This window comes from Artemia sp. Qi Xiang Cuo, chromosome 3 (genome assembly GCF_049724085.1).
Source record: "Artemia sp. Qi Xiang Cuo chromosome 3, ASM4972408v1, whole genome shotgun sequence".
NCBI lineage: Eukaryota > Metazoa > Arthropoda > Branchiopoda > Anostraca > Artemiidae > Artemia > Artemia sp. Qi Xiang Cuo.
The window spans coordinates 35,658,684-35,683,022 of record NC_142796.1 but is presented as its reverse complement, the minus strand read 5'-3'; the positions used below and the strand labels follow the sequence as shown (position 1 = coordinate 35,683,022).

Below are 24,339 nucleotides of genomic sequence, written 5' to 3'. Positions count from 1 at the left end.
CTAACTGAAATTAAGATAGGCTAAAATATTGTTTTGTCAAATTGTCAACAGGTATACCCAACATATAGCCTAGGCAAATTTCAGGACCCTCTAGAAGGAAGAGTGGAGTTAGGTACTTCAAAATACCTTCCCTAGACATACTTTAGCCTGTAGACTCATCCCCAAGTTTCATTTTCCTAACCTAGGCTAACATAATTCCAAGATAGGCTAAGCTAGCCAAAAGTAGCTAAAGTAGAATTTTATGGCTTTTGGATTTAGTGGGTTTGACATCATGTTTTGTACTGATTCCTCATCATTTCAAACAGATCTAAGTTTAAAAGAAAATAGCAAACTTAGGCCTAAGCAACTTCTATGAGATTAAATGGCTGAAATCTATTTAGGCTAGGCTATGCCAATCCAGAAGGCAATAAACTAGACCTGGCCTGCTAGCCAAGTTTACCTATCATCTTTACAACATTTAATTTTAAAAAATTAACAAAAGACACCTAAAACTTACATATAGGCCTAAGCTTATACATGACTGTAGTGTCAGGTCAGTTCAAATGTTCAGTTTCTTCTTATAAGGCCAGATCTGCCAGACAACAATTACCATCTACTTAGCCCTTTTAAGTCATTAAAGCTTCTTTACGACTTACCTTTATAATACTCCAATTTAGTCAAATTATAAGGACTAGACGGAACAAGAATGTTATTAAAAAGCTTATTGCTAAATCCAAAATACCTGGAAATCTTCAAAACCCCTACATTCAGACGCCGTTCCAAAATGTACTAATCCGCCATCTACATTACTGAGGTTTCAATTCAAATGTTAGCCTTTTAATCGCCCTTTTAACAAGGTTTATTTCCATGGTTCCAAGTATCTCGAAAAATTTTCTCCTAGTTGACTTAGCTGTCTCTTAAATGAAGGAATTTTGGAAACATTTGTTAGAAAAATTATACTGGAAATAGTGGTTAAAGCCGAAGAATCTCCGAGGTCAAACTCAAAATGTCAATAGCCAAAGTGAACAAAATATTTTTCTACAAAATAATTTTTTACAGTTTCACACTTAACCCTGTTTTAGCTACTGAATGAATAGTCATTATTTCCAGTTTTCATAAGTTCAGTGATTTTTATTTTTATTTACTAGGTTTAGCATAGTATTTCGGACGAGAATTGTTTGAGTAATGTGATCTATGCCAAAACGTAACTTTAAGCAGAGTCAAATTTTTACTAATGGGCATTTATAGCCAATGTTAAGTAAAAAATTTCTTTATAGGCTAAGTGAGCAACAGTTTTTGGCCTCAGTCCGAAAGATAACACACCAGGAGTAAGCTTCAAGGAAGTTGAAAAGCAAGTTAACAGAAGCTCTTATCCCAAGGCTCTGTTAGGTGTTGCAGAAACTGTAATCCATTGATGACACTTACGGAGTAGCACATATGGCTATGTGTGCCAGGGTAAAACTCGTCAGTTCTGCTTAATTTTTTTTTAAGTAGAAAAATTACAGAAATAAGTCTTAAGTAAATGAAGCAACAATAAAATGCATGCACCGAATATCACTTTTTACAGATCTCTGTATCCATGTAAATTCTATTTCTATTTAATGAATGCACAGAACATTATTTTTTCCAAATCTCCGTGTCTGCATTAATTATATTTCTATTATTTATGTGACGGCGATGGCTTATTGCGGTTGTGGATTTTCCATATAACAATCTGTTAGATGTGAAGGCTTGTTAGACTCGTTCGTCATGAATTTAAACAAGACCATAAAGCGCATATAGCCGTTGATTTTAGAAGCTGCTGCTCCGTGAGTTAACAGACTCAACGCATTTTGTTAAAGTGACAGAATAAGTGTGCAATAGAGTGCCCTAGTTATTACTTCCAATCAAATTTAGTTATGATCTGATTAGCCCTCTGACGGTACTGATTATGAGAATGCTGTCATACTCTTATGGAGGTTCAATCGAGTACAGGCTCTCATAGCCACGAATGAAGCTGTTGACCAGGATTTGTCGAGTAAATTTTGCCAAACAATCTTGTAATCATGCTTATGTCAGATAATTTTAAGACTATATTCCCTACTAAAAGAAACTGGATTAAAGACACAGGCATAGAACCTTACAGGGCGAATCCACTGGCTTCGTATGTACTCCCAGCCAAGTTTGGTTAAAATCAAATGTCTGCTTTTGGCTGATAGAAAGACATTATTAGCGCACTAGATATTAGTATGTAGAGTTTAGTATGTAATTGTTCTCTCACTTCAGAACACGCGCAATGAAAATTTACAACACAAAGCTAAAGATGGACAATATTAAACAAAACAATGAAGTCTGACACAAAATTGATAAGAATTTCACCAGATAAGTGGATTTTTACTGCCCTCCTCAAGGGCCAGAATGTGATTTGTTCATTCACAGTAATTGTTGTTCATTTTACTTCTCAGGTGAGTTAACTTATGATTGTTTTAAATTATATTATCACTCTTTAAATTCTATTGAATAATTAAATTTTGCTTGTTATTGATTTTGTGTGTGTTGTTAGTTATGATTTTGGATAATAATTTGTTTTGTAATAACATTAGTTATTGCTAATAAATATTATTAGTGTGGTAGTAGTAATAGCGGTTGGAGTAGTAATTATAGCAGCAATCTTGATAGAAGTAGCCACAACAAGACTCTTGTTAGTAGTGGCAATGTCGAATAATGCCTTTTACTAAGAACAGTAAAGTTAATTAATAATATTGGAATGGCAGTCGTAGTTGCGATAGTAATGATCTTGTTATTAGTAGCTATGGTGATTAATAGATTTGTACTAATAACAGCAGTTAGCGTACACTAATATTATTAGCTTGGTATTCATGATCGTGGTACGAGCAGTCATTGCAGCATTGATCTGGGTAAAGGGTAGTCGTAGTGGAACTTGTCGTGCCAGGAGCAGTCGTGCTCAGAGCAATCAGGGTAGGTTCTGAGCGTAGTAACACAAGTAAATGTAATAGTAAAGCTGCATATTTTCCGAAAAGACAAAATTTAGCTTACGCTAGATTACGTTTGTAAGTTTTGATTTGAAATTAAAAATAAAAAATTAGTCTGAAAAGCGATTGTTTGCCCTCAGTTGAAAAACAAAAAAATTCTGGCGATTAGCTATTTGAGGCAATTTTTGGGGTTTGAGGCAATTTTAATGCTCATTAGTATTACAGGACGTACCATACAGTCGTTTTTATTGTGTTTGAGGGCATCATGTTTTTGCTTTCGTTCTGAATCCAATGAAAAACAAAATTTCCAAAATACTTTTAGAGCTTTTTTTGCACAGGCCAAGTTTACCCGGGATATTTTTACAGGACGCATCTAATTTTAATCTTTTCGTTTTATATGAAATAAGTAAATTCTTTTGATGCCATTGTGAGATTTATCAGTCGTTTAATCCTCCCTCAGGACTTATACTAACCAATCAACCTTCCAAGATGATATAAAGTTAAAAGTTTAAAAGGCTTCGTACTAAAATGTCTGTAATTTTTTTTCTTTTTTTGTATCCAAAATGAAGTTTAAGAACTGATTTCTAAATTCAGTTGTACAAGGTAATCTTAACTCTTACCTTATTTAGATTTGTTATTATGCACAAATATTAATTTTAATTTTTTTTATCCAATGGTACTACTGTATGAAAAATTCAATGGTATTACATTTATTTTATTAGCATGTAACCTTTAGATGTTCTCATGCACTAGATATTTACCCAAAAAATGGTAAATACCCCAAATAATGGCTAAAAGTGCAGTTTTACCAATCTTCTAAAGGAAACACATTTAAAACAAAAAATAGTCATATGAGATTCCTTGTTTTATGCTTTTTCTACAAATCATTGTGGCTTTTCTGACAATGAACTTAAGTTACTTGAGATTTGCCGCCCCCAGGCAGCTCAGGCGCGTCCCCAGGTGGCGGATAGGGGAAAGTCCTCCAGATATGGGGGATTCCTTCGAATAACGAATAAGAAGGCGCTGACCAAGAGGAGCCCCAGTTTCTGGGGGTCCTAAAACATAACTGGGACCCCTAACTCTGGGGCCAAACACAGTCAAGGAGGAACTAGGGGCCCTTTTATGTTTCTCTGCTGGGCCCACCGGCGCATGGAAACGTCCCGACAGAGTCAAATCCTAGTCCCAGCTATGGGTAAATAGTCAGCGAGTAGAAAGCTGTGAGGGTGGAGTACCCTCAAGATGGAGGAAATCGGTCATCTGCAAAAGACAGAGAGGATTGGATTGTTACTTTCCTACAAGATCCATGAAATCTTCGTCTTTAAAGTTAGGGATCAGTTAAAAACAAAGAGACAAAACTGTGCTAACGTGTTTGTGATAACTAATGGAAGAAAAGATACACCAGCGACTAATAATGTTACCCCCTACAGGAGTGCCGACGATCAGACGACTTAAACAGAAAATGTGCCAATTTGGCAGATGAGGACAATGTCCATTTAGGATGATAGCACTCTACCAGGAGAAACCCCTATTCTGACACAGAAAGCCCCGTTCTACCTGGGGACTTTGAATGTGTTAGCTTTGGCAAAGCCTGAGAAACTATAGCTAAATGTCAAAGACCTCTAGAGGTGCAGATGGAACGTTATTGGCCTCTCGGAAACTCACTTCCCTGGTTTAGGAGAACAACGATGTGGTAACGTCATACTTTTATACTCTGTCAGACCTGATGGCAAACACTGACACGGCATTGGCTGTCTCTTAAAACACTAAGTGAAGCACGCCCTCAAAGCCACAAAGTTAGTCTCAAGGGACCTTATGATGATTCGGCTGCGAGCGAAAGTACAAAACATCACCGCCATCCAAGTGTATACCCCCGACTCCTCAAGACCTGATGAAGAAGTTGACACCTTCTATCAACAACTCCAGTCTCTAACTGATGAAGTCCCAAAGAAAGATCTCCTCGTAATAATGGGTGACTTCAATGCTATCACCGGAGAAGCCACACAGCTTGGAAGTGACATCTTAGAAAGATTCGGTCTTGGGAGGCGAAATGCACGTGGTGAGCATCTACTTGAGTTCTGCAGGGATAATGATCTCTTTATTACGAACTCAATGTTCAAACATAGAAAGAGAAGAAAGGCAACTTGGATATCCCCAGATGGAAAGACGACAAATCTGATTGATTATGTCCTCATCTCAAGACGATTGAAACCATATGTCACAAATACCACCGCCTTTCCTGGGGAAGACTTAGATTCAGATCATGTCCTTGTAATGAGCAAATTGGAAAACCTTCGATTGAAAACCCTTCCTGTAATGAAAAATAAGTTCCCAAGACTCCGCACCGATAAACTGAAAGAACCCACCACACGCACCACTTTCCTGCAGTCACTAGAAGAAAGTCTATACTTGAGTCACTCCCGTCGACCATAACCCCTGACATCTTAGATGACCTAGTTGATAAACTGAACACAGCACTCATAGATACAGCTAAGGAAATCTTAGGCCACAAACCTAAAACCGAGACGCCCTGTATAAAATATTATATCATATATATTTGTTACAAAACGCGATAGGTTTGCAACAAGTAGGACCGTGAAAATAGGAACATGTATAAGCGGATACAGCAGGCGCTAAACAAAAATATTCGAACTGCCTTCAGAGATTATATATGGGAGGAGTGCGAGTCCTTTGGTGAGGAATTAGAGATAGTAAACCGCCAAAGAATATAAAAAACAATCAAAGAACTCTCCCAGGAAATGTCAACAATCGCTACTAGTGTCCAGGACAAGGGTGGTAAGCTCCTCAGTGACAACGAGGCTATTAAAGACAGATGGAAAAGCCATTTCGAAGAGAAACTGAATCCGCTTCTTACCTGCAACCCTAATGTGCTATCAGAATTTTCCAAGCAGGAATGTGACCCTAGCCCCTTACCTTTACTTAGTGAGGTAAAAGAGGCCATTCACAGTCTCAAGAAAAATAAAGCCCCAGGCCCTGATGGTATCCCTGCGGAGCTGCTTAAAGTTGGGTCTCCTCTACTAGAGGACCTACTACATAAAGTAGCTGTCGCCGTGTGGTCAACAGGCCATTTCCCGAAAGCATGGGCGAAGGCAGTCATCGTACCGCTGCACAAGAAATGCCCTAAAAACGACTCTGAAAATTACTAGCCCATAAGCCTTACAAGTCACCCAGCTAAAGTCATAACAAGGATCCTTCTAAACCGAATCAGAGCCATAACAGACCACATCATCAGCGACTATTAGGCTCGTTTTTGTCCTGGACGGTCTACCACCGACCAGATCTTTGTAGTGAGGCAACTCGCAGAAAGGTACCTTGAATTTGGCAAAGAAATCCTACAACTATTCATTGATTTTATGCAGGACTTTGATCTAGCATGGTAAAATGGCCTTTGGAATATGCTAGTCAATTATAGCGCCCCTGAAATTATAGTAAACATAGCTTGAAATATATATTGAAATAACTGCCGCTATGTTACGAAACAAACACGCAAAGGAGAAGAGTTTAGGATAACTTCGGGCATGCAAAACGGTTACATACTTTCACCATGAATTTTCTAGCTCTTTTTACTTGTCATGTTGTCCATGCTCGCGTATAATGTAGGAGTGACCAATAACGTTACAAACATCGATACCCTAGCTTATGCTGACGACCTCGACAAGCTAGCAGAAACTGAGCCCAATCTACAAACCTAAGCCTTCGAAATTGAAAAAGCTAGTAAGGGTTTTGGGATGTTCATAAGTAGATAGAAAATCAAAGTGTTGTGCACCAAAAACGACACGACCCCACCCAAAGTTCTTGTCGTAATACTCAATAACGAAGTCAAATTATTAACCAAGATTACGTACCGAATGGGTCTAACATCATCATATAGACCCTAATCTAAATAAATGAAATGCAAACTTGCCTTAGGAAGTAGAAGTTTCAAGGTGTCACTCCCCCTCTTTAAAATAAACACCTATCTATGCAAATGAATCTTTGACTTTTTGACTCTTAGATCATACCTGTTGCCAAGTACGCCTGCGAAAAGTGGACACGGAAAGTCGAAGATGAACGCAGAATTTCGGCTTTCGAGACAAAATGCCTCCGACGCATTGCCAGAATCACATACCAAGACAGAGTCTCGAACGAAGATCTTCGGAAGCAGCTGAAGCGAGAAACTACTATTCTCCAAAAAGTGCGCCTGCACGACATACAGCGAATGAAGAACTCGCGCCTGCCAAAAGTTGCCTTCGAAGGAAGGGTCCACGGCAGCCGCCTAACCTGGAAGACCTAGGAAGAGATGGCGTGACAACTTCGGAGATGACCTCTTATGCCTTCTGAGACAAGCTGATGACCGGGCTTTGTACAGGAAACTGATCCAGGAACGTGTGAAGGAAATGGCCCCAACGTGACCCTTAAAGACGTCCCGGACATAATTGATTGATTGAAAAATTGAACTTAAGTTTTAATAGTTTACTGCATCCACTGGTATACATCTAGTGATGCTTGTGTCCCAAGACAAAAGCAAGCTTGTGTGCCTTAGGATGACGCTATTCACGTGACTTGAGTTCTTCAGAGCTGCTTAAAGTCTATACCATTTTTATTCTAAGTGTATTTAGAATATATATATTCACACATATACATATATATATATATATATATATATATATATATATATATATATATATATATATATATATATATATATATATATATATATATATATATATATATATATATATATATATATATATATATATATATATATATATATATATATATATATATATATATATATATATATATATATATATATATATATATATATATATACATATATATATATATATATATATATATATATATATATATATATATATATATATATATATATATATATATATATATATATATATATATATATATATATATATATATATATATATATATATATATATATATATATATATATAACTTGAAAAACTGTATAACCAAATACTGCATCAAATAGATCCTTACCGGGGCAAGACCTTAATTGCCTTCCAAGACATTTTGAGGCTATCTAACTACAATAATAAAAAATATATTTCGGATAAACATTATTTCGCGTTTCCAACACACATGAGATATAATATTGGCAATAGATCATACGGCACTTCAGTGCTGCCATAGAGATTAGTTCATGTTAGTTCCCCTTTTCGTAATCTTTACTATTCTAGTAACTTCTATTATTAATTCCTGTGGTCGTAGATGCATTTCCTACGAACAATTTAACGATATAATTGAAAAATTAAACGAAAACTTACCAAGTTTGAAGTTTGGTTGTAATTCTACTCCAAAGAAGGAGCACCAGCGTAGCTGAGAGTTCAACTGAGATAGACGCGTGCAATCGCCTCGATTGACCAAAGCAACACCAGTATTTTAAAGTCATTATAATATGCAGTGGTTAAGCTCATGATGAAACACTGAGAGTTCAACGGGAAGGGAAATTGGGAGGGCAGTTGAACTCTCAGCGACGCTGGTGCTCCTTCTGTGGAGTAGAAATTACAACCAAACTTCAAACTTGGTAACTTTTCGTTTAATTTATCAATTCTACTCCAAAAGGAGTGCATTAGCTCCGCCTTCGAGTTCAACTGAGATTTTAAAGTTCAGCATGAGCTATACCAACACTAATGATCAATAATAGTCTTATAAAACCTTGCAAAAGTTTTGGCATTTGTCCAGCCTATATATTTTACGATTTGATCTACATCAATTCCTCTTGCTTTAAGGTGGGACGTCGAGGCAGACCGTGTGCTATGAGCACCATAAACACTGATATCTATACGTGCAAGAAATAAAACTTCTTTTATCCATCTAGAAATAGATGACTTGGACGCAGCAGTATGAGGCTTACGATATGTAAGAAAAAGTGCGTCGTTTCTATAAGGATATGATGTCATTCTAATATACCTAACTAGGCGCGTCACTGGACACAGGGACGACTCTTGAAAAGGCCGAAATTTAACTACTGAATTGTGGTTGCTCGGTTTCGTTGTTTTTAACAACACATTGATTTGAAAATCAAAACTTCCATTGTCAATATGTATCATATTACTAAGTGATAAACTGGACAAACACTGAACTTTTTCACAAGCTGATAAAATCAATAAAACTGCTAATTGAAGATTTTCGATATCCCAAGCTGGCAGTCTAAAGAGATCGAATACATATTTTACATCCCAAATACTTGAAATCTTGGGTAGACTAGGCCTTCTATTAAAGACACCTCTCATTACCTAGAATAACACCAAGAATAACAAGAAGTTATTCTTGGTGATGTGATGACTAGCTAACTGAAGGCTTGGTAAAATTGCCGATAAAGCAGTCCTCGCAGTATTAATAGCACTGTATCCAACACCTGAGTGAAAAAGTTCCGTAAGAAAGGTCAAAGTCTCCGGTAGAGTTGCCTCCAAAGCCTGGATTGTGTTTCTTACACAATAGGCGATCCATTTTTCAATGTAAACTTTGTACTGGCGCTTAGTCGAATCCCGCCATCCATCCATGATAATATCAACTGTGGAGGGAGAATATCCTTGGTGGTGAAGCCCTTGCTGGAGACGACACAAGCCGCTAGGTGTAACGTCTTGTACAATGGATGGTGCAAGGTTGGTTTCTGTGGGAGAAACAAAGCAAAGATATCATTTGGTAGAAATATTGGACTTCCTATTAAAAGCTTTAATAGTAAAGGATACCATACTTGTGTGGTCTAATTTGGAAAGATCAAAATACCAGTGGCCTGATCTGTTTCCACCTTCTGAAGGGTCCTCAGAAGCAAACTAAATGGGGGGAATGCATAAAAGAAATGAGACTTCCAACTCATTGCAAATGTATATACGAACAAACATTCTGGATCTGGTTTCCAAGAAACAAATGGTTGAATCTGAAAGTTTAATCTAATTGCAAACAAATCAATAGCTATCGACTGACATACCAAAAAACTCAAAGTAATAAATATTTGAGAATCCAATTTCCATTCTTCTTCATTATCAAATTTTCGTGATGCTTTATCGGCGTTATTAGCAACCCCAGGCACATATTCTGCAGATATCCACCCTTTGCCCTGCAATACTACCTGCCATACCTTATTTGCGAAATAATTACAAATTTTAGATTTTGATCCTCCCATTTTATTTACATAAGCTACTGTGGTTATATTGTCAGAACGCAACCGGACATGCATGCCTTTAACATCCTGGGCAAAACACTTTAATCCCAGATAAACGGCCTTTGTTTCTAAGACATTGATATCAAATCTCTTCTCTTCTGAGGACAATTCACCTGTGGCCGTTTTTTGGAATATTCATCCACGAGTGCATGGGCGTAGGCAGCATATTGTCTAGGAGGGGGGGGGCAGTCGATAGTGTAATGGAGGGCCTTTTATCAACTGCTTTACCATCTGCTTTTTCAGCCATATCTAATGTAAATTTGAAGGTCTAGGGGGGGGCAGCTGCCCCCCTCCCTACGCCCATGCACAACTGCCCAACCTAGTTTCGACGCATCACTACACAAATATTTGTTAATTGATCTAGGCTCAATTGCTTTAGAAGTATGATTGGCAATATACAACCACCATTGTAGTTCCGAAATTACATCGGATGTTCAAGTTATCATTGCCGCAAAATCACCCCTCGAGTACCTTAATACTTGAGTTTTCAACGATTCCGCTTATCGGTAATATAAAGGCCCTAATTCCACGGCTGGAAATGTTGAAACAAGAACGCCTAGAGTTTTGGCCAATTATTGAGTCGTAGTCAATTTTGGACTTAGGATCTTTGAAATGAAACCTATAACTTTTTTAATTTTTCTTCCCGGCAGGGAAGTACGCATTGGTGGTGAATCTAACAAAAAAACAGAAATTTTATTTGTTGGCTGGAATAAGAACTGACTTTCCTGGGTGAATCACAAACCCCAGCTCTGAGAGTAATTTCGCTGTTTCATAGGCATTATTTTGACATTTTAAATATGACCTTCCCAGAAGGAGAGAATCATCTAGATACACAACTGACAAATACCCTTTTCTTCGAAGTAGGGGGATAACAGGTTTCATAAGTTTCGTAAGAACCCTTGGAGCAGATGATAAGCCACTTGGCATTGAAGTGAACGCGTACCAACGTCTACTTCAAAACAAAGCCACATTTGACTATCAAAGTCAGCTGGGCATTAATAATAAAAATCGACTAGGTCAATAGAGGCCATATAACATTTTTTTGTCTTTAAAAGAACAGCAGAATGAACACTTTCCATTTTAAAATGGTAATATTTAATGTTTTCATTTAAGTTTTTAAGATTAAGAACAAACCGAGTAGACCCATCTTTCCTTGGGACTGTAAAAGCGGGAGAAATACAACGTATTTCCTTTATTCTGAAGTCGGGTACTTTAACAATAACACCTTTATGCAATAAAATATCAACTTCTTTTCTTACAGCCTGTATTTCTTCAAAGGTAAAACTTTTGTTTGTGTTTTCAAAGCCTTTAGTGGCGTTTTCTAAAATTCAGTCTTATAGCCTGAGGCTACAATATTCAAAATATTCAAATCACTGGTTATTTACTGCCATTTTGAGATGTACTTACTAATTCTCCCCGCTTTAAAGTTATCAGCCAAATGGTGGGACTGCCTATTGAAATTAACAACAAAATCATAAAAATCAAGGGAGGGGTATGTTAAATAGTACATACCAGCTATTTGCGATCCCTTTTCTGGAAATTCTGGAATTTGGACCTCTCTTGACGGTCCTGGTCCCGCCTTCTGCGATAATTTGGACGTGGGGCCTCGTTCTGCCATCTTCGATAATGATAGGCCCCCCTTGCAAGTTTTTTGGTCTTCCAAATGATTTTTTCTTCAAATCTACAACGGAGTTGGCTTAGGACATAGTCTTGGCAACATGTTTGCCAAAAACATACTCCGTGACTTTGAGAGCGCATAAGGCTGATGCTACAGTGGGATCTGGACTCACTTCGAATTTCATCGCGTGACGTCGTTTTAGACTTTGGTCACAATTGGTGAGGCCAAGCATGTGAACTGCATCTGTAAGGTTTTTGACAACCTTTTCTTTGACATGCTAATTTTCAAGCTCAAGAATCGCATTTGCTGCCTCTAAAACACAAAATGTTGAGTGGACAATTCTCCGCTGCACTAGAAGTGTCTTAGCATCCCTCTGTTTAGCCTGTGATGAGAGAATAGCCCAAATTTCACTATTCACCTTTGGAGGAACAATTTTATCGGTATTCGCAGGCCTAGGGTGACGCTCAAATAACTCTTTTAGCTTCACTATTTCCAAAGGCTCAGAGAAAGCTCAATTTGCAACTTTGGCAAGTTTCTTATGGATGTTGGGACCCTTTTTGGTACCAGAACCTTTTTCACAAATCTTTTTGATTATAGAGTCATTTTATGTGTTTTCTTTTAATCTTTTACCTGTGTGCTTGTGCAGAGAATCCTTCTGCTTTGTTTAATGGATTTTTCTGGTGCTCCGAGAGTACGATTTCTCGTCCCTGGAACTAATTTAAATGCTCCGAGAGCCCTATCGAGCACGAGTTTGAAATTCTGGGCTTCGAGAGCCATTATTTGTTGTTTGATCACTCTCACTTGAGAGTATTCTGCGACGCGAAGGAGCTTTATATTGCCTTCCACACCTCTCACGATCATAATCTTCATCGACTAAATTGTCCAACAATTCAATCACTATCTCAATATCACTCATTATTTAATTTGGTCCGAATCAAAGCGAAAGCTAACGTCAACTGTGGTTGCTTTGGTCAATCGAGGTGATAGTACGCGTCTATCTCAGTTGAACTCGAAGGCGGAGCTAAGGCGCTCCTTTTGGAGTAGAATTTGCCTTTAACAGAATTTACAACCTTTTCACTTTTTTTCGTGAAATGTCAAACTTCACTCTAAATTTTATGATCGTTTATGATGGCAATTAAATTAGGGGACTAATCTTAAGTACTATGTAAGCAACAGCCAATCTGTTCTAGAGTCAATGTTTGGTCTAGAGTACGTTTTCTGACAACTAAACACAAGTTATTGGCAATAATTCCGATCAGCGAAAACGTTTCTATTCAACTGTAGACATTATCTGCTAACTGTCAGTTAATGGCTTTCGCGTGACAGTACGGACTTAGTAGAGCACTTAGTGCAGAGTAAAATCACGTTTTTTCTAACATGATTCATGATTACCAGAATATTAACTGTGAAAATTTTTTGTCAAATAGAAAACTGAATCACAAAATACTAAATTGTGATCATGTGTACTTTTGTTACTGTGGGGATATTCGTTCATTCCTGTTTTGAAATATCCTTTCTTTTGAAAAAATGCCTTGTCTATGCTTTGTAGAAACATTATCAAAAACTAAACGTTTTGTTTATTTTTATTACAAATTTACCATTTTCCGATTGCTTTATTAGTGATTTTGAAAAAAAGAATCTGGAAGGATTTAACATATTCACATTAGTGCTCATTGCTTGTAGATAACATTGGCTGTACGCGTCACTTTTTTCGTAATTCAAAATTCTACGAAAGATATAACTTCTTTTAACAATTTCCTTACTGAAACTAGTGAAACATGGATTCCGACGATAGTCCATCTTATGAGAATTCTCTCATATTTTGATAATCCTGCTATCCAAATTGAGGATCCGGATACTTAAACTGAACAGGTTTTACTACTTGACTAAAAAAAAAAGAAATATTGGAAAATATTGAGTCAGTTTTGTAGCTCGAGGTTCTCAAATTATAAGACATTAAAACTCCCATGTTGATTATAGTATGCCAATTACTACTAATACTAACAACTCACCGCAGCACCAAGCCGCCTGAGGCCAACACAGCTACGCACGCTCCTCCTCCATCCCAGTCTATTCAAAGCCTCCCCTTTTACACCATCCCACGAAGTTCCCATTTCCTTTAAATCTTTCTTTATGACGTCCTCCCACCCCAGACTTGGACGACCTGCTTTCCGTTTAGCCCTAGACGGTTAGCCGAAAAGAACAATCTTCGGTAATCTGTCATCCTTCATCCGCAAAACGTGCCCTAGCCACCTCAAGCTTTCTTTCATTATAGCCCTAGAGTGGTATTGGACCACATTTTTTGTACAGTCTATTGACCACTGTCCACTTTTATTTGACCACTGTCACCACTGTAGCTCCTAATATTCTAATCTTGGTTTGTAGACTTATATTCTTATTCTTCCAAACTTTTTTTAACTTCTGAAAAAACACCCTGAGCCTTGGCTATTCTACTTTTAACATCTTCACTGCTCTCACCGTCTTTACTAATAATACTACCAAGGTAAGTGAAGCTGCCCACCTGATCAATCTTTTCGTCACCCAATGTCATCTTTTCATCTTCACTTATTCCTAGCCTTAGTGACTTAGTCTTCTTAAAATTAATTTTAAAACCTTTTGTTGCACCCTGAACTGCCAAAACCTCTAAAAGCTCATTGATTTTCCTAACACTTTCCTCTAGGACGCTTAAATCATCAGCATAATCTAAGTCCAGGACACTTTTTCTCCCAATTTGATTCCGTGGTCTCCCATTGCCTTTCCTGTGCTCCTTAAGACAAAGTCCATCAAAATAATCCTTATAAAGGGGGATAGAACACAACCCTGCTTAACTCCTGATTTAAAACAAAACCAGCTGCTAACCTCATTTCCTACCTTAACCGCAGCAGTGTTATTCTCGTCCACAGCACTAATCACTTTAATGTATTTGTCTGGTATACCATACAAGGATAAAACCTTTACCAAAGCTCACCTATCAACAGAATCGAACGCTTGCTCATAATCTATAAAACAGAGGACCAAAGGTGTTTGACAACTCAGGCACTTCTTAATTACTAACCTAAGAGTGAAAATTTGGTCGACACATCCTCTACCTTTTCTAAAACCGCACTGTTCTTCTCTTAAAACTTTGTCTACGGCATCTCTCAGTCTGAAAAGTATCATATTACTAAGTTATTTGCTACCTACTGAGACCAGACTAATGCCTCGATGATTACCACACTCACTTTTACCGCCTTCCTTATAAAACGGCTTAATTAAGGTTTTCCTAAAACCGTTAGATACTTCCCCTTTTTCAAAAATCAGATTCATAATCTTCAATAACTTATTTCTAAGCTCAGAGCCACCATATTTAAGAAAATTTAACACCTATCAGGCCCTCGAGCCATATTATTTTTTTATCCTTTTAGTACTGTCGCTAATTCTTCCTCATAAAACAAATCTTCCTTCACATCCAAGGTATCACAAACTTTTTCATTTTTCTCTATATCTTTTGTTGAAACTCTATCTCGGTTTAACAGATTCTCAAATGTTCTGCTCATCTCTCTTTAATTCTTTCCTTATCGCTAATTGTGGCCTTATTCTTATGTTTAGATGGGACAAGTCAGGGTTGACAACTCACTATAAATTCATTGGCGTGCTAGCACAACGATTTACAATTATGTTATACAGTTAAATCCTCCAGTTCTTAAACGATTTGACCCATAGTTTCTACTTCACACCTCCTTAGTTCATAGTTTAATGATTTCTCGACTTTCTTTACATTCCTTTTGTTTTCATATGATCTATCACTCAGATAATTCTTGTAGAAGTCCTTTCTCCTTTCTATTAAACTTAGAGCTTTTTCACTAATATTCTTAGCTGCAGCCCTAGCTTTCTTCCCTAAGACACCTTCAGCAATTTCACAAATTATTTTTCTAAAATTATTCCAACCATCTTCCACGTTATCAAATTTTAAACTCTCAAGTTTAGTATTCAACTGTTCCTGGAAAGTTTTTCTCAGATTCTCATCCTGGAGTCTATCAACATCATATCTTCCCGGGATGTAGTTATCCTTCCGAAATTTCAGCTTTAAATTAACCCTTGAAACTACTAGATGATGATCTTTACTTTTAACATCAATAACAGCACTCCTACATACCCTAGTATCTTGTATTGATCATGCCAGTCTTCGGTTTACTATACCATAATCAATAAGGTTTGCTGTCTTACCATCACGTGAATACCATATTAACTTATGAGCCATTTTATGACCAAACACCGTATTGGTTATAACTAAATTATAATACCTACAAAATTGCTAAAGTCTGTATCCATTACTATTTTCTTTTCCTACACCGAATTTAGCTAGGCTAGGATACCATCTATCCCTGTTTCTACCAACCTAGGCGTTAAAATCTTCTAGTAAAAACATAATATTTCTACCTGGGACCATGTCTATTTGCTCCTGTAACTGTAAGTAAAATTCATCTGAATCACCAGTATCTCCGTCAGTTGGTTCTACAGGGACATATACTACTATAACTGATTATCTGGTACAAAAAACTTTTACGATTCTGTTTTTATGTTTGTATATTTAAGTGTTTTTTTTGTTATGTACAGATAATTTGAGTAACTTTTAGAATGGAATTAACTGGCTTTAAAAATTTTTTTTTCGTTATTTATTTGCCAAATTGTTTTGAGCCTTTTTTGGTTTTTAGTCCTTAATTTTGCAGAAGTTTTTAAGTAAATTCAAAATACAAAAACTACAAGAAAACAAAATAATGTATAAAACTAGTAAAAACTTGGAAACATCGCCATCTTTAAGTAATACAACCTTTTTATTACCTAACGTGTACAATAGGAAAAACAAAACTAGCACCTAAAAGCATCATATAGATTTCTAAAATATGAAATAGTGTTCGTATAGTATTGTCTATTAAGGATATAATTGCTGAAACGAAAATAAAACGAACTGCTTAACACATCAAACTGCATTCAACTCCAGAATATTTTTTATAAAACTTAACCTAATAAAGAGAAAATGTCATGATGAACCAAAGCAAGGTTGCCAGGTATTCTAGTCCAAAGTGTCAAATTTAGCCCATTATTAGTGCCAATGTCCCGAAATCTAGGGTTAGGAAGTTAGTAAATTTGTATTAATGCTGACTCCAAATTTCTCGATAATTATGATTTCTGATTTGTTTCTGAATCATTAGAAGAATCAAACTCAAAGCCTTTAGGTTATGACGATTTAGCGCAACTTATATCCCATCAAAATTTTAGGGGCTAAGCTTGCATTAAATTAATGCCATTAATGCTTTTCAATATTTCAAAGTTTAGTATATTTATTTCGTATATTTAGTATATTCAAAATTTAGTAAGTATATTTCAAAATTTAGAGGAGTAGTAATTTTGTTTCTTTTTTTATTTTTTTCAATGAAAATACTAAAAATGTATGTTTTAGAATGACAACAACAAAAAAGGTAACTTTTCAAAATCTAGGGGGCAATTACATCGATTACAGTTTGCTCATTTCCACCGTTTCCAACCCCAGAGCCTTAGTTTCTAACGATGCCGAGTACTACTCCTTTGGCAGGAGATTAATACCAACCCCATAGTGCTCAGAACTAAAGAACAACTCATTAGAACTTAGTTGGTTTGCCCCATTTTAGATTCTCACGAGCCAAAAAAGTGACAAAAAGGGAGCGAAAGTGTCATTTTGCAACCCAAGAGTAAATAAAACAGGAGGAAACAGGAGGAAAAGCAAAATAGCTTAGGATACATATTCATCACAGATTCTATATAAATAAACACTTAAATTTCAAACCACTACCATAAGAAAGAAAGAAAATCACACACGCACATCACGGCATTTCAAGCAATAAGCGAAGGTAGTTAATATCAAATAATCACCCCACCATTGTATCTCCTTCCTTACAAATTTTCGCCTTTTACTTCTGGCCTGAATTTTTTGTAATTGTGGAGGATGGGAAGGGTAGCAACTAGTTATAACGGGAGGGAGACGATAAGTCATGAAAAAAGTGCTAATAGTCTATTTACAAAAAAAACATCAACATCAATTGAAGAATCAGTATCTTGATTTTAAAACGAGTATTATTCTTTTTTAAGTGATTTCACGTTGAAATAGTTCCTTGCAAAAGTAGTTTTTATGAAACTCAATTTATCTTTTTAAGGCCACATTTTATCATGTAAAGACAATTATAGAAATATACTAGTTATAAAATTAATTGTTGTGTCAAATTCATCTATTTCAGGCAGTATATGTTTCAAATTTTTACATCTATGGTCTACTTTGTCAAGTTTATGGAAAAAACTGAACGTATAATCCTACCCAAAGCCAAAGGACACAAATCACGTTTCCGTAATTTTACAGATAATAAAGTTATGAGTACGTATAAAAATGAACTTACAAGAAGATCGAAAATGAGCTTTAGAAGGGATACACACGAATGGTTTACGTTGCAGATACACCTTACGCATAGATGTGCTCTACGCACATTTGGCGAAGCAAAAAGAGGAAGTTTAAATAGAAATTTTTTTTTTTTTATCCCCATCGAGAGCAGTAACATACGCTAAAGAGACGTATGTTATGCCAATATCAAAAGCTTTTAATTATATATTTTGTAAAAAAGGCTTATAGAAGATACTACTTTTTAAGCATATGAGCCTTGTAAAGGTGAAAGTTGACTTGATTTGAGGATGAGCCCTGAAGAGAGCATTTAGCAGTAACTTAGTAACTCCTGAGGCCTTACTCCTTTTGTAAGAAAACAGAATGAAAATAATAAGGCAAAAAAGGTAATAATAAGGACTAGTGTATTAGTACTCTGATATCTTTTTGCTTTCCAGACTGGAAACAGCCTGGAAGAATCAAACCAAAATCAATTGTTATTGGCTGAACAAGTAACAAACATTCTTTTGGGAATGATTAATTAAAAGCATTAACAGTGTTCTTTTGTATTCCAAACTGAAAACTAAAGCACAAGAAATTAAAACAAAACTGGAAGTTTAGTATTTTTCCGAAGCAGTAAGGTATTTGCGGTCTGTAGAAAAAACCGTTTACAATCACACGCATAATGAACTCTACGGGGGGGAGGGGGAAATAAAGGCCATCAGCATAAATTCAATTAAGGGGCGGAGATTTTAAAGATAAAGCAGCATATATGTACATATAAAACTCAAAGACACAGACTAAAACTAAAATGGTTAAATTTTTAGAACGATTACATATAAAGATTCGACTAAATATTTTTCAAGACAATATGGTTGTTGTTATATCCTCTTAGCCTTGCTAAGGCTATTTGCAATTGTGTCTACTTGAAACTAATTTTTTCCGGTTTTGTCCATGGAACGAGCGACATCAGTTTATGCTACAAGCGAGTAAATAAGGCATACACTGATCAATTCTTTTTACAAGTCATAAAAATTAATTTCATTCACAAATAAAACTTAAATTTCCGAAGCCTTTATAGTTTAAAGCACAAGAATATTTAGAAGTCAGACTAGATATGCATCTAAAATACTCTTTCGGACTCTAAATAACTTTCATAAATAAAAAGGGCTAATTTAAACTAAATATTGTCCAGATACACAACCAGAAAGTCTGTTTATTCATCTTGCCCATTTTGATAGCCCCTCTCTTCTTGTGTTCTGCTCATATCAAGAACCACTGTCCTGTTCTCCTCAACAAGACCAATAGGCTGATCGGTTCCATACGTACGACGAGGTGAATGTGCTAGAACGGTGCCCTCTCCATTGTCTCGCTCGGACTGACTAGTCTCATTTGAGCCGGAAGGGTCTACTGGGCAAACATCATACGGGGAGTTGTATCCAATTTGATTCTCTGGTGCATCTTCCGGCTCTTCCCGAACTTCAGTGGATATTTCCTAGATAAAAATGCATATTATGGCTCAGGAATTTAATAATTAAATATATACTAAATATCATTTTAAAATTTTCTCAGTGTAAGCTCATCCATCTTTTTTGTTGATCATTAAGGTGTTTTTTCCAATTTATGCACTTAACCATTATTTGCTGTTGTTGTGAGATATACATTCATAAGTATAGAGGTAAAATGTTGCTGTGAATGTCCGAAATCGAGTTAATGTCGACATTCACCAGTGAATGTCCCCAATTCCTTTGTCTCTGCTTGGATTCAATCAGCTTTGCGAATCAGCTTTTTCAGTCTTATGCAAGCTTTGATGGTAAAAGTTAAAGTTAGATTAGGCTGGGTTAGGTTGAATTATGTTATAAACCTCTGAAATGGGTTAAAAGCCTAATCTAACCTAACCCAACCTAATCTAACCTGTCACCATCATACCCTACAGAAAACTGAAAAAGTTGACTGGCAACGCTGACTAAATCCAAAGAGAGAGAGAGAGAAAAAAGTATTTAAGACATTCGCCAATTTTCGATATACATAGCATACAGAGGAAGTTCACCTTTAATATTAAGTTCCACAGTGAAGGAACAATTATATAAATAAAATACAAATAGCTGACAAAAACACAATAAGGCAATATTTTGACATATCCTTATTGACTATTCTTTATAAAATTATTCGCTGTTAAGTATCATTGCCTTATTTAATTTACACTTACTTCAACTTTTGCTCTCTGTTAGCTTTGACCTCTGCTCTCTGTTAGCTAAAGTAGAAATTTTGTTATAACCATTATATTAATAAAGATTTACCTTACATTACCAATAATTATTGAAAATTTTTTAGACTAAAGTGTTAACCAAAGAGTTGACTTCCCTCCTATGAAAATGAATGTATACAAAAACGTTTTACCCCAAAATAAATAATTAGAGTAGATAGTTTATGGGTAATCAAGGACTTTATTTAATTCTCCAAGATAGTTGTTTTACGGCAATACATTGAACGCTTGTATTCTACGGTTAGGCAATTCTACAGTTTTATTGCTTCAACATCAAATGATAGTTTTTGTATAATTCAAAAGCCGAGATTCAGCTTTATCCACCCACTGAAATGCATTTTTGGAGTCGGCTATGCATTGGTTGTATATAGTAAAATATTTTGGACATTTCTGGAAAAAGGAAAAATTTCATATTTTACAGCAAATTTTGATGCTTATATTCTTAAGAAAATTTTTTAGGACGTTCTAATTCTGCAGTATTGCCGTTTTCACGCTTCAATATAAGACAATCATTTTGAGCTTATTTGATATCTGCAATTCAGATTTGTTCATCTACCGATTCACATTTAAAAAATTTTGCTCCACATTTTCCTAGATTAAAAATAAGTTGAAAACTGGTAGAAAAGCTGAAAAAAAATATCATACCCCTTAAACAAGTCTAGATCCTTGACTATTATTATATTTTTTTTGCAGGCATGAAGGGCAAAATTGACAACAAGAATTACTAAAGAATAAAACAATACTTTTCAAAAAACTCTCTTTTACCTCGAACACAGTAGAAAGTAGAAAAAATACCCTGCACCCCTCCCCCCTCCCAAAAAAAACCCAAAGACTAGAAACGAAAACGTAGGACACTCTTGATATACACTTTTTAGCGTTTCCTATTAACATTGGAATGTGGTCTTAATGTTAACAATGTAGAATATTGTACCTCGATGGTATATCAAAGCTGCAAAATAGATTATGAGCGCCCAGTAATTTATTTTTTGTTCAGGAAATCAAATTTTTTGAGGAATAGAAAAAGATATTTTTTTTTGGTTTTTTATGCATTTGAAGTATGAACCAAGCGGGCTACCCCAAACACCATAGTATCATTAGACCTTTGCAATTCTTCAGTAACCATAAAATGTTTCGTGAGAATTGACTTGAACAAGATTTTCCCGGGCTGTTGGCACCCATTTAGATTAGCTGTTCTACCAATTAAAAAATAAATCTGTGGAATTCTAAACCACCCCACCAGTGTTAGGCACAACTTAGGTTTCTCTTCCCGGCTAAATAGGGACGGGGACACAAATCTTAACTTTAAGCCCCAACCGTAGCTTGGGAGCATTGGGATCTTCCAACCCTGATAAGTTGAAGGGTCTTCGCTTCACTTTGGGGAAAATAGATTTAGGTGAAAAACACAAAATAGCCAATTAAACGGAAAATATACTAAACTATAGAAAAACATTGCATTTCAAAGAGGAATGGAGATGGCCCAAAGAGGCACCGTTCTTAACCTCCCTAAAATTTCGTCTGTGGGTACGCCAAGACACCGTCTATGCGCAAGCCAAAACACCGACTTTACAATTACTCCTTTAGTTACAATAAACGACACATTGTCAACTTGAGCCATTCAAAATTCTTTTTCAAACATAATTGTAAGATTCGATGCCTCTATTTACTATTGTTTCATTTTCACTTTCATCCTTCTTTTATTACTTGATACACTTCGTTTGTTTTTCTCTTTCAATTTTAATCCTATTTCTCAAAAGAGTCTCTCACAAAGACGTATCCAAAGGGAAGAGGGGTTGTTAAGTCCCCTTATTAGCTATAGGCCTCTGAAACTGCGAAAATGTGTTCAAAATGCTTAAGAAAACTCCATATTTTGCTGATTATAACTGTATATGACAGTTATTTGATAAGATTGTAAAAAAAACTTTAAAAATGCAAATTTTTAACTTTGAAATTTTTATTAAGTTTTATTTTAAGTCTTAAACACCACTAGCCCTTCCCTCAAACGAGTTACTGATATAACAAAAAACAGAATACGTAAACAAAAACTAAATAAGAGGAACAAAAGAAATACACTACCTTATAAAGAAATGGACCAAATTTTCTGAACAGGTTGAAAAAGATGTACCCGAAAATTACTGCTGCTGTTACGGCCATTCCTACAAGTGAGTAAATGGTTACGTCTCTAAGTCCACGTCTCAGAAATGAAAAGAAGAAGAAACACAACTGGAGTAGGCAGAGAGCTGTTACCAGAAAATAGATGCCAGCAATATGGACCTTCTTCTTAATTTTGGATGGGGCGTAAGCGTAATAAATGTTGTACCGGTCCACAAAGTGTTTCTTGCCAAGGTATACAACGCCTAAAATAAAACAAAAACAATGAGTTTTTTTTTACCTTCTTGGAGGGTTGTTAGCTGAAAAATAAAATGAGGAGCCTCGACTTCAGCGAGATCTCAACTATTATGGCCTGAATACCGTCAAATGTCAGATCATCGCTGATTTCATTAAGTATCAGACAATTTTTTTTCATTTTTTAAACTTCAATTCCTACTCATAGCAGCAGAGGTATTTTTTTTCTTTTTCAGTGACTATAATGAAAAAGTAAATAGAAGGAAAGGATAAAAAAAGGAAATAGCAAACGAAAAAAAAGAACCGGCGGATATCTCACCCCCTTAGCAAAATGGTCATTGTATTTTACTAATATTTCTAGTATATTTAAGATACATATATCTAAACGTCATATTTATACTAAAAGGTACGATACGAGCAAAAACAGATTATTTTACGGTAGGGCTGTTGCAAAGGCATCCTTGAGATTGAGAAGCAACTGAAATATTTATACTAAAAGTTACCATAAATGACTAGGAAATATTTAGAAATTAAAATTTCTTGGATTCTCGGAAGCTTGAGAGTTCGAAAACTCAACTTAAAAGTGGATAAACGAGAAAGAAAAGAAAAACAAGTCACAGGCAAAAAGCAAGATTGAATTTTGCTTCGATTGTCAGAATTCGATTAGTTTAAATATTTGCCATGCAAGTTTTGGCAACTTAACACGGCAAAAACTATTTTAAAGTTTAAAAACTATCTAATGTTACAAAAAACAATAACACACACCCACCCACCCCCAATAAAAAAACAAAAAAAAATAACAGCTCCCATACTGAAACAACAAATTTTTTCGTTCATTTATACGATTAGTTTATAGGATGCATTTTTGACGATCAGGACAATACATAGACATGACCGAATACTCATACAATCAGGAGAGCCACAGTTTTTTTCTGTTTAATAAGCCTAAACGAGTTCTGCACAACAAGTTTAACAGCGCATGAGCTTTAACTGCCTATTCCCTTTAAAAGAACACCATTGTTTTTTACCACAGTTTCCCTTTCTTTTGGTTGCTATTAAAATTTCCTGAACACGGAAAACCTGAAAACGATTTTTTTCAAACCCGCTCAAAACAAGCTTTAAACCCAGTGCCTGAAAACACAACTCTTAACAGCGCATGAGCTTTAACGGCTTGTTCCCTTTAAAAGAACACCATTTTTTTGCTACAATTTCCATTTTTCTCGGCTGCTATTTCGAATCTCCTGCTTTGTACCCCCCCCCCACCATTCTAAAACTAATTATTACTAATCAAACTGGAACTAAAGAAATTTCAATAGCCTATCATTAATTCCCTCCAATTTTTTCAGAGGCAATTTTTTTAATATTTTTCATTGACAACTACTCTGTTTGTGAAAAAAAAACTGGATACAACAAATCCAAATTTTCTATGATAAATCATTCAATGTATCTGTCAACTAAATTAGATTAAGATCCGTTTAGACAGTACTTTTAAATTGTTGGTTTTCTATTAAGAAGTAAGGTTGATAGAACGTCTATTAAGGGTATAGGTATAATAAAATAGTGTTGGCCAAA

General features: G+C 35.8%; 3 protein-coding genes across 11 annotated transcripts in view; 1 reads left to right on the top strand and 2 right to left on the bottom strand.

Moving 5' to 3' along the window:
• Positions 1-664, bottom strand: part of LOC148954043 (leukocyte elastase inhibitor A-like) — a 104,848-nt gene extending 104,184 nt beyond the window's left edge. For 3 of the 6 annotated variants that reach the window (XM_089085765.1, XM_089085760.1, XM_089085763.1), the window contains exon 1: positions 497-570. In XM_089085765.1, the coding sequence (XP_088941891.1) occupies positions 497-518 (22 nt within the window). In that variant the 5' untranslated portion in view covers positions 519-570. Of the gene's footprint in view, positions 1-496; positions 572-635 lie in introns of those variants that run through there. The other 3 variants (XM_089085766.1, XM_089085761.1, XM_089085764.1) reach the window with 3 other exon arrangements.
• A 4,102-nt stretch (positions 665-4,766) lies between these two features.
• LOC148954042 (protein CFDP2-like) lies at positions 4,767-5,381 on the top strand. The gene has a single exon (XM_089086105.1). It carries the CDS (start codon positions 4,767-4,769, stop codon positions 5,379-5,381), a length of 615 nt encoding a protein of 204 aa, XP_088942231.1.
• Positions 5,382-16,568: 11,187 nt separating this feature from the next.
• The window catches only part of LOC148954041 (mechanosensitive cation channel TMEM63A-like), a 65,162-nt gene continuing 57,391 nt past the window's right edge, over positions 16,569-24,339 (bottom strand). For all 4 annotated transcript variants that reach the window (XM_089085759.1, XM_089085757.1, XM_089085756.1 and 1 more), the window contains exons 13-14: positions 22,498-22,778; positions 16,569-19,653 (exon numbers count right to left, since the gene is read on the bottom strand). In XM_089085759.1, the coding sequence (XP_088941885.1) occupies positions 19,375-19,653; positions 22,498-22,778 (560 nt within the window). In that variant the 3' untranslated portion in view covers positions 16,569-19,374. The remainder of the gene's footprint in view (positions 19,654-22,497; positions 22,779-24,339) is intronic.